General features: G+C 34.2%; 3 protein-coding genes across 3 annotated transcripts; all 3 read right to left on the reverse strand.

Annotated features, from left to right (window-relative positions):
- Nucleotides 1-200: 200 nt before the first annotated feature.
- On the reverse strand, nucleotides 201-2,488 carry LOC139864965 (UDP-glycosyltransferase 76G1-like). Its single transcript, XM_071853520.1, has 2 exons — nucleotides 2,196-2,488; nucleotides 201-1,281 (listed from the first exon to the last, which is right to left on the reverse strand). The coding sequence occupies exons 1-2, from the start codon at nucleotides 2,486-2,488 to the stop codon at nucleotides 201-203; spliced, it is 1,374 nt and encodes a 457-aa protein (XP_071709621.1).
- Nucleotides 2,489-3,427: 939 nt separating this feature from the next.
- On the reverse strand, nucleotides 3,428-5,240 carry LOC139862443 (UDP-glycosyltransferase 76G1-like). The gene is made up of 2 exons (XM_071851049.1): nucleotides 4,609-5,240; nucleotides 3,428-4,302 (listed from the first exon to the last, which is right to left on the reverse strand). Exons 1-2 carry the CDS (start codon nucleotides 5,135-5,137, stop codon nucleotides 3,428-3,430), a joined length of 1,404 nt encoding a protein of 467 aa, XP_071707150.1. The 5' UTR covers nucleotides 5,138-5,240.
- Nucleotides 5,241-6,389: 1,149 nt separating this feature from the next.
- On the reverse strand, nucleotides 6,390-8,436 carry LOC139862295 (UDP-glycosyltransferase 76C2-like). The gene is made up of 2 exons (XM_071850870.1): nucleotides 7,845-8,436; nucleotides 6,390-7,319 (listed from the first exon to the last, which is right to left on the reverse strand). The coding sequence occupies exons 1-2, from the start codon at nucleotides 8,356-8,358 to the stop codon at nucleotides 6,445-6,447; spliced, it is 1,389 nt and encodes a 462-aa protein (XP_071706971.1). The 5' UTR covers nucleotides 8,359-8,436; the 3' UTR covers nucleotides 6,390-6,444.
- Nucleotides 8,437-11,271: the final 2,835 nt, after the last annotated feature.

Genomic DNA, 11,271 nt, shown 5'->3' on the forward strand with positions numbered 1-11,271 from the left:
ATAACCTACAACTTCACATATTAAATACTAAAATCCAAACAAAAACCCCAAACAAATATATCACCCTAAATTCATCAACCCATTAAATCATCAACACATCAATTATAAAACAAAATATTATAGTTCTGTAACTGAATTTGAAGCAATTAATAATAAAGAGACCGATCCTGAATATCATGTTGCCTAGGAATATAAATACATTAGAAAGAGAGGATATATTCGACTAAATCCTTCAACGACTGGTTTGCAGATCCACCATTTTCAAGAGATATGTTAACCTTTTCTTGAAGAGCTTTAGATCGTTGTCTCATCTCATCACCTTCTTTGTCGATGATTAACTTTTTTATTACATTTCCAATTTCGTCTCTATCCATTTCATCATCCAACATGACTCCTATCTTCCAAACATCCGTTACACATCTCGCGTTAATCGGTTGATCAAAAGAACAAGGCGAGCATATCATAGGAACACCTTCACAAATGCTCTCTAACGTTGAATTCCATCCACTATGAGTCCAAAACGCACCCGTTGCTTTATGAGCTAACACTTCTTGTTGTGGAGCCCACTTGACAATACGTCCTCTTTCACCCACTTCCTCTCCGAACCCATCTGGCAAGGACTCGACCCGTTCAGACCCAGAGACCAAACCCGGTCGAACCACCCATAGAAACCGTTGCTTGCTATTAGCCAACCCCCAAGCCATTTCACTAAACTCAGCTTGACCCATTTGAGCTATACTCCCGAAACTCACATATACTACCGAGTTAACCGGCTGCAGGTCCAACCATGACATAAAGCTTCGATCTTGTTCAAGTAAGCTGCTAGACGAGGCTTGAAAATACTTATGAAACGGGCCTATTGCAAAAATCGGCATTCGAAAATCATGGGCTATGGCTAAAAATGCAGTTTCTTCAAGCTCTTTAAACGTGTTTACTATAATTCCCGATGCTGCCTTTGTTTCTTTGATCGTGCTCGATATCAAATCCAGCTTGGCGTCTTCTGGGCCCCCTTTGTACACCTTGTCTATGTCCTTTTTTGTCATCGGTACAACCACAACCTCGTTTTTTATTGCAGTTTTTACGTATCCCTTTTCGGAAACAAACGGTAAAGTTGCGTAAACCGGGATGCATGACATGCTGCTTGCTCGTAAAACGATTCTTGAAAGTTTTAAACTGTCGGCAACAGACTGAGTGAAATGCCATACTGAATCTGATATCATACATGCTACCGGCTCGTTTTCTAGTAATTTAGTCAAGCAATGTGTGAACGAGTCAATGCAGCTTTTGTTCATGAAGTTTATAACCGAATTGCTCGTATCCATATTCAAATTTTCGTCTTTGGATTTCGACAAGCCGTCTGGGATTGATAAAAAGGTGAAATGTGGGTAGTTTGATTGATTAGGAGAGTTGAATTCAGTGTGAATTATAGTAATTTTGAATCCTTGAGTGTAAAGAATGTTAGCTAATTGAAGCATTGGGTTGATGTGGCCTTGAAAAGGTAATGGAAAAAGCACGAGTCTGCGGTTGTTAGGCTCTCGTTGTGCCGACATGACGGTGGCTGTTCGGTTAGGCTGATTTTGGGTAGTATGTTGAGTTAGTTATAAGTAGACAGTTATGGGCATTATGACATGAGAGTTGGTCGGTTGGGGGAGTCCACAAGAGTAATGTCTGATGGTTCTAGACTGGACAGGTACTGATAAACCAATTCAAATTGTTATTTATTGATTTTAATAAAGAGATGGTCCAAAATTGGTTTTATATCGTGAATCAGAAGGACACGTTATATACTTATGGCGATTTGTGGTCTGAATCAATTTCTTAGATTGAATGCAATTAATCTGGGCGACTTATACATTGAATGCATGCAATCAGTAGTTCGTCAAAACATTCAACAACGTGGCTGTAATGGCAGATCTAGGATTTGAAGACAATAAGGCTTACTAATAATTATACTATAATCAAAATACATTATATATTATATGTTGTTCACATTATAGCAAAATATTTGATTGAAAAAAGAAGTACACGATCGATCATAAAAAACCTAACCATTTTAAATATACTAAACGTGCGAGTCAAACCAATATATAAGTTTTGTCAAAGTTAATCATACACATGACGAACCATTATTCATTAAGTAATATATTTCAGTAATATACCATCGAAAAAAGTTAACTAATACTTCTGCACCATACTAATTTATCATCATGAGATTATACGAAAGAGGATCATCTATTCCTTTGGAAGATAACATGGAAAGATTATTGTTTTTTGAGTCATTATCAAGAACAGGTCGAAAGGTAAAGTGAGGGTATTTTGAGGTGTAACGAGAGTTGAAATTAGTGTGAATAATAGTGATTAAGAAGCCTTTAGAATAAAGTATGTTTGCTAATTGAAGCATTGGGTTTATGTGGCCTTGAAATGGCAACGGAAACATAACCACCCTCAGTCGCCTGCAACTACTACTATTCTCTCCTTGATTCTCCATACGGGTAATACTAATTAACTTCCCTTAATCTTTAGATCAAATTATGCTAATGCTGATGTCTAAATAGCAATATTTGTTTAAAGACTGCATACTCGGCCGATATAAGCATGTGCCAATGTGTCTTTCACTCACCCACTCCAAAACGAATCGCTGATAGCATCTGTTATATGTCAAGAGCACATGATATTAGTAACATATATATACTGACAAGATATAAAAACAACAAAACATGGTTTAAGGTGACACGTCAAACTGTTGGCCTGCATAAAAATACAACAACATGAGTGTTATGTTTCTTTACCATTCTGACTCTTTTCTTCAAGAAAATTAACTCAGTTCCAAATATAATAACCTTTTATAATTGAACTATAATAAAACATACATACTTTTAGTGGCGACTTGACTGACTCTTAGAGCCTAAATTGAAATTCAAGCAGACCTTAAAGCCCATGGAAATTTGATTCTACCATTTCCATGGTGTCTCATCCTTATTTTTATTTATTTATTTATCATTTTTTTTTTTTAATTTTTTTTTTGCCGGAGGTCCTCTCGGAAGCAATCTCTCTACCTTGAAGTACCTGGAGTAGAGAGGGGGATGACTTTCTCTTCCTGTGGGTGGAGAATTTTTTCTCAACTCGTGGTTGGAGAAACGAATTCTCTTCTATTTTAGGGTAGAGGAAGATTGTCTACATCTCATCTCCATACCTCGTATGCAGGATTGAATATTGTTGTTGTTGTTGTTGGTTAATTGAACAATAATAAAACATACATATCAGTACCTTAAACTCAATAGTACATGATGATATGTGACTTGACACTGTTAGATTTGGATGGAAGTAACTGATTAAGCATCAATTTATTAAAACATATATGAATTACAAAGTGAATTTATTTTATTATTTATTTTATTATTTATTTTATTTTTTTGCTTTTTTTACTTTAGAACAATGAAATATAATCAACTAATTTCATCAACGACTGATGAGAAGAGCCACCTTCATCAAGAGATATGTTTAGCTTCTCCTTTAGACAACGAATCCTTTCATGCATTTCTTCTCCTTCTGTATCCATCATTATTCTTTTAATCGCCATTTCAATCTCCACCCATTCAAATCCGTTCTCCAAATAAACGCCAATCTTCCAAACATGGCTCACGTATCTTGCATTTATTGGTTGATCGGCAAAATATGGTGAACAAATCATAGGAACACCTTCACATATGCTCTCCAATGTTGAATTCCATCCACTATGCGTCCAAAAGCACCCCGTTGCAGGATGGGCTAAAACTTCATGCTGAGGAGCCCATTTAACTATCCGTCCCTTATCACCCGTATTTTCTAGGAACTTTTCAGGTAATGACTCAATCCATTCCGAACCATGAACCATCCCCGGTCTAATCACCCACAAAAAGGGTAAACCAATATTCGCCAACCCATTAGCCAATATTTGAAACTCTGACTCGGTTATATGTGTAGAACTTCCAAAACTTATGTATATGGTAGATTTGGGAGGTTTTGTGTCTAGCCATGAGAGAATGGTTCGGTCTTGTTGGATCAAGCTGCTCGAGGATGCTGGAAAGTACTTATGGAATGGGCCTAAAGTAAAACTTGGGATTTCGAAATCTCGGGTGATGGTTTGTAGTTCAGGTTCTTCGAGTTCTTTAAAGGTGTTCCAAATGATCCCTGAAGACGCTTTCATCGTATTAAGCATATTGTTGACAAACTCCCCCATACCTTGTGGGTTAGTTGTGATCTTGCCGATATCTTTAAATTTCAAAAGTGGATATTCTGGCACTAGTCCTTCATAATCTGAATCTGGAATCATTCGGTGAGTAAAAATTAGATTATGGTAATTATTAATTAGGGGAGAGTGATATTATATCTGTATAATAAATTAGAATTTAGCTGACAACAGCCCTAAGGGTTGTCGTTAACACGCTTAAAATACCTGTACATGGCAGTTGGTTATTAACATTATGGTTACCTGATTGTACAAATGTTTTATGCATCATAATAACATAGGAATGTCGTTAGTAAAATCCAATAATTATCCGAACTCATTTTTTGGAATATCATAACTCACAAAATCGAGATAAAAGATGTAAATGATATGTAACTAACCATCTTTTGTAAGGTGAAAGTAACTCGTTTTAGAGTAATAAGGTAAAGCGCCATAAGCGAGGGTGCAACCGAGACTGCTTGTCCGGAGCACCATCCTAGGGAGGTTCAGATCATCTGACACAGCCTGCGTGAAATAGAAAGTAGCATCTGTGATTAAACAAGAAACATGCCCCTTGTTCGGTTCAGCCAGCAATTCAATCAGACACTCTTTAAACGGATCTACACAACTTCTATTTAGGTACTTAAGGTAATAAGTAACATCATTGTTCGTAACAAACTGGTCTGCAATTTCTGAAAAACGATCCTTGATGGATTTGAAGGTGAAGTGAGGATAGTTAGAACAATTTGGAGAGTTGAATTCTGCATGTATGATAGTTATATGAAAACAACCATGAGTGTGAAGAATGTTTGCTAATTGTAGCATGGGATTTATATGACCCTGAAACGGTAACGGAAATAATATTATTCTCCGGCGAGTTTCAGATGGTTGTACTGACCGGAGAGTGGTAACTGTTCCCTGAGTATTCATGATCAGCCTGCAGGTTTAAATGAGAGGGAATTATTAGCAAGTATAATTAGTGAATGATCTGCTTTCTGGTTTTTAATAGTATAATAATAGCCTGACTTTTGATATTTTGTTGTTGGATATAATCCTTGTATCCTAGTTGTATTTGATAACTAGAGTCTGTCCAGATTCCTTAAAACTTTAACAATTGATTTTGTCCTAGATGGATCATATTATTAATATATATTAATATTCATTATACACACCGTTTGAAAAGGAAATTTCAAGAAAAATAATGTAATATTAATCAATCAATTGGTTGTATTGTGTTTTTATCTAAAATTTACTGAAACACGTTGATTTTTAGGCTAACTAAAGTATTAAAACATTATAATATTTTATTTAGAAACTAGTGAAATGACCCGTGGAATCACGGGTTTGTTTAAACGAAACAATTTAATGACATGTTTTAGGTATTAAGTGAATGTAAATCCTAAAGTCATTTATTTTAATAACCCGTTCGACTAAGAAACTTGTCGTTGTTTTACAAATATATAGAGACATGTATTTTCGCATACATATGTAACGTAATTAATCTCGTAAAAAGAATTCATATTTGAATATTTATAACATATCCAATAATTATAATTATTAATATAAAAATAAATAAATAATAATAAAGTTCGCTCAAAGTTAAATATTTATATTTTTAATAGTAATTATTAGAAATAATAAATGCCTTTTGAAATTTTTTTTAGAAAATTAAAATACAATTATTATATAAAGGTTGTACAATATGTTTTAAAATTTGTAAATGTGTTCATTGGGTATTTTGTAAAAGATTTTATAATTTAGGAGAGATTATTATTTCCTTTTATAAAAGATTTCGTATTATTTTTTTATTAAATTAATATAAATTATGACATCATCATTATGAAAATTAAAGAGTATTTAATGAAATGATATCATCATTATTTTTAGAGCTTTATATAACTAAATGTCACATAAATTATCTACTCTTTATTAATTATATCATGTCAGTCTTAAAGTTTAGAAAAGACATAACAGAATAATGTTGTGTAATGACAATATCTTTATGTTTGCTTGTGTTCTGGTAAATGGTATGGTTTTATGGTTGTAGTGCAAACTGTTACAGACAACAGTGCATAACATTAAACTGTAAGATCACATACTGCAAAAGGTGGGTTGAGACTTGAGAGTTGAGAATATTGTCCTCTTAATTTCTGTAAGATCATCTTTTTTTTTTTTTTTTTTTTTTTTTTTTAAGTAATGTCTACTATTAGGAGTCCAAGTTACATGAGATTTTTAAGTTAAAATGATGAAATATAATCAACCAAGTTCTTCAATGACTTATGAGAGGAGCCACCTTCTTTAAGAGAAAGATTCAGCTTCTCTTTCAGAGCATTTATTCTCTCGCGTATTTCGTCACCTTCTTTATCTACCATTACTTTTTTAATCGCCTTCTCGATCCCCTCTTTTTCAAATCCATCCTCCAACAAAACGCCAATCTTCCAAACGTCGCTCACATACCTTGCATTTAACGGTTGGTCATAACTACAAGGAGAACAAACCATAGGAACACCTTCACATATACTCTCCATCGTTGAATTCCATCCGTTATGAGTCCAAAAACACCCGGTAGCTCGATGCGCTAGTACTTCTTTTTGACAACACCATTTCACAATACGTCCCTTCTCACCCACTCGTTCAAGCCACGTTTCAGGCAAGGACTCGAGCCATTTTGAACCAGTAACTAGCCCCGGTCTAACCACCCATAAGAATGGAAGACCAATGTTTTCCAACACATTAGCTACTTGTTGAAATTCTGACTCGGTTATACATGCAACACTTCCGAAACTAACGTATATTGTTGACTTGGGTGGTTGTGTGTCTAGCCATGACATAATAGTTCGGTCTTCATCTATCAAGCTACTCGAGGATCCCGAAAAGTACTTGTGGAATGGGCCTAATGTGAAATGTGGAATAGGAAAATTATGAGAGATGGTTTCTAGTTCGGGCTGTTCGAGTTCTTTGAAGGTGTTCCAAATGATCCCTGATGATTGCTTCATGTACTCAAACATCTTGTTGGCAAAGTCCTTGTGACCTAGCGGCTTTGTACTGATCTTTGATATGTCCTTTCCTTTTATTATTGGATATTCTGGTAAGGGTGCATCATAAAATGGATCTGAGAAAATGTATCCACATAGTTAGAATATTGGATCGTTCCAGCCCAAAACGCCAACTAAACAACCTTTACCTAGTGGTCCGGGTCCTCCCAATAGGTCTCAATTTCAAACCTTATCCATTTGTCTGTTGTATCATCTGTCAAAACTACAACTGGCATACGGGTCAGGTTGGGTAACGGGTCGAAATGGTTTTGGGTTGAAATGGGTCATGGGTCAAACATGTCAGATTTTTAAACGGGTCCAGATGGGTCGACTTGGATAACGAGTTGAAACGGGTCATGAATTAAATAGGTCCAAACAGGTTTAGCCGGTTCAAATTTTATCCTGTTTAAGAGTTAAAATTGAAGTATTAATAAAGGGTGTTTAGGACTTGGGACTGTTTGTATAGAAATGTTAATTTATGACTATGTTTAGTTGTTGCAAGTGTGTCCCTTGAACAAACAGTTTTCACATGAGAATTTGTAATTGTTTTTAAGGGGCAAGTAAAAACAAGCAATAAACAGTGATTCAGTGAATGAACAAACCTTTATTAGTACAGTTGAAGTAACCCTTTTCATAGAACAACGTCAAGTTGCAATAAACAACAGCACACAGGACACTCGATGGACGAAGCACCAACCGGGGGAGTTTCAACTCATCCGCAACGGCCTGCGTGAAAAAGAATGCAGCATCTGTGATCATACAAGCAACAGGTTCCTGTTGGATTAATCCAGCCACACAATCCTTAAACGTATCCACACAGTTTTCATTAAGATAGTTAAAGATATAAATAGGATCATCAGTTAATGTGGTTATATTGTATTGATACTCTGTGTTTCCATCTTTAATTGACTGGAAAGTGAATTGGGGATATTTTGATGGATTCGGAGAATTGAATTGGGTGTGTATAATGATTATATGAAAATCACCGTGGGTGTGAAGAATGTTTGCTAATTGTAACATTGGATTTATATGACCCTGAAAAGGTAACGGAAATAAGATTATACTCCGGCGAGTTGCCGGCGGTTGTGTTGAACGGAGACTTCCGTCGGAATTCATGGTTAAAGTAGATGTTCAAGGAGAAACAGAACTTAAACACCTCCACAGGTATAAGGTCATTTATCCATCTATTTATATTTTTCTTTAGACTTATATTGCTATTTTACTCCAATTGCTTTCAATTTATTAGGTCTAACGACAAGATCAGGTTATCCTTATGGTGGCATGTGCCTTGCTGGACCAATTTTGTAGAATGCTTAGTTCGGAAGATCCTTAAGTCATTTGGCACTTTGTGTAGCAAGTTTTCTTTTCAGCCATTTTTTCGCGGTTTAGTTGTATTGATTTACAAGTTTCTTCATTATTGATGAAGATATTCTAATTTTAATAGTAATCGTTATTTTAGCATTAAAAAAAATAAAATTGTGACGGTTTGTGTAGGTGGTTATCATGTAGTTCGAACATTTCCTCTTCTTGTTTTCTTTTTGACTGACTGAGGTCTTTGGTGTCTTCGAACACACTTGATGGATCTCCGGCAACATAGGTCACTCTCAATCATAACGTTTTTCCTAGCCATGAGAAACAGTCATATCAACATCACATCAGCATGCTCTCCTCATTTCATCCGTACAAAGTCATTGTCATTCATAACGTATTTCCTCACCATCACATAAATCTACTTTAAATTAAATTTATTTATTATTCTTGATTATTATTTTTATCGTTTAATTAAAATCTGTCCACTCATTTAGATGGTGAACCACACATTTATACCCATCTTCTATCATCATCTTCTTCTCTATATATACCTACATAACACACACACACACACACACACACACACACATACACATATAAACCTCCATTTTTCTTCATTACTAAAATTAAATACAGTGAAAATACAACGAACAAGAATATTACCGTCTAAATTTTCCTCCTCATTTCTCTCTTCACGTACCGTCTAAATGAGCTAGCATTTGAAAAACTGCTCATAACTTTTTGTCATTTTACTCTTTATTTCAACAGTTTCAGTTACCCTGTCAAAAACATATAAAAAGCTAACAGCTACAAACTATAAGCTACCAGTTAGTTTTGCTAAACATACCCTTAAAGCTTCACATTTTCAGGTTTGAGTTTTGTGAATTATCTCTTTTATTATCCATCTATGTTAATTTTGTTTTTTTTTTTTTTCCTTCAGGTTTAAAGTATCCCAAATTATTTCAAATTTCGTAATTTAAACACACTCTATGGTAAGAGTTAACAAAATTATATAACGAATATTAGTGAAAGGACTACCGACATGCATTATATAAGAAGTCATTGACAATCATTGTAATTACCAATAGATAGAGATTACGGCTTTAGTTCGGTATAAACTCAATGGACCAGAGTGTAGTTTACTCTTTATAAAATACGAGTACTCCGTATTAATTATTGTAGAAAATGATATTAACATATATCAATCACAACTAGTGAAATGACCTGTGGAACCACGAGTTTGTTTAAACGAAACAGTTTAATGATATGTTTTAGGTATTAAGTAAAGGTAAACGCTAAAGTTATTTAGTTTAATGACCACGAAACAGTTTAATGATATGTTTTAGGCATTAAGTGTACGTAAACGCTAAAGTTATTTAGTTTAATGATCCGTGAAACCACAACGTCCGACTAAGAAACTCGTCAGCTGAACATTTTATCAAACACCTAAAATGCATATTAAACAATCAACATCTAATCATAAGAGATAATATTGGTGATTTTATTTTAAAAGTGTAAATTAAAATATAAATTTAGAATTTTTTTTCCTTCTGCCTAGCTTTTATACCTTCTACTACTCAATTCAAAATAATTAATTAAATATATCAAAATTATTTAATTTTAATAATTAAAATAATTATTAATATTATTTAATAATAATAATTAATTAATAAGATTTAATTTTAATTTAAAATTATTTAGATTAATGATATCACCCACCACCATGCTTAGATTTTTTTTATTTTTCTTTTTTATTTTCTCTTAACAAATGAATTAGCCTAATAATGACATCATCATTGTAGGATTTTAATATTTACTATAGATGGTGCGGAGGAAGGTTCGGAAGAGATGTGCCAGGCTGGGATTGGTCCTCTAATTCAATAAAATTGGAGACGTGTTACTCCCTTCGTTCCTATATTATTGTCTACTATAATATTTTGGGACGTTATATTTTAATTGTTCATTTAGTATATTAATCAAAATTTGTTGTTAATTAGAGTTTCGAATTTCTGAGAGTCGTGTAGTCATTTTCAGATCAAAGTATTTCGATGGTACTATCGAAATCTCTAATCGGATAAAACTCAGATTTGTTGAACAAAGAAAAATGTGTTTTTGTATATCTGAATTTGATTAAATGTACCAGACTAAATAACCAAAAACGGGAGTTCCATGACTGCCGAATGACAGTTTTATAATAGAACTGCCGAATGGCTGTTTCATAATTGCTAAAAAAGTTCAAATCCTGGTTTTTTTTGGTCAAACCGGGTCAAAATCGAATTTTAACACATTTTTAATAAAGCGATGTTAACCCAGCCAGGGGCTCTGCCCCTTGGACCCCGCCAGGGGTTGCCACCCCTTGGACCCCGCTATCGGGGGCGCTGCCCCCGAACCCCCATCATAATCAAGATAAGTTCAAACAAGTGTGCACTCCACACTTTTCCGAACTTGTTCGATATTTATCAAGATTATTTTGGTTAACAAGTTAATCTCATTACACTTAAATCATATTGGTGACGCAAATCACCAACAATCATCCCCCATTTAAGTGTAATCTTGATTAACTTAAAGTAAATTCATAACAAACAAACTGATGCATAAATGAAATGTCGTGGCGATTGAATTTCATATTAGTATAAATTCAATTCATATAATCGAATATCAAGGGTGTTACTAAGAATTGAACTCTTTCTATCCATAATGAATATAATGAAGAAAATA

This window comes from Rutidosis leptorrhynchoides, chromosome 8 (genome assembly GCF_046630445.1).
Source record: "Rutidosis leptorrhynchoides isolate AG116_Rl617_1_P2 chromosome 8, CSIRO_AGI_Rlap_v1, whole genome shotgun sequence".
Classification (NCBI taxonomy): Eukaryota; Viridiplantae; Streptophyta; class Magnoliopsida; order Asterales; family Asteraceae; genus Rutidosis; species Rutidosis leptorrhynchoides.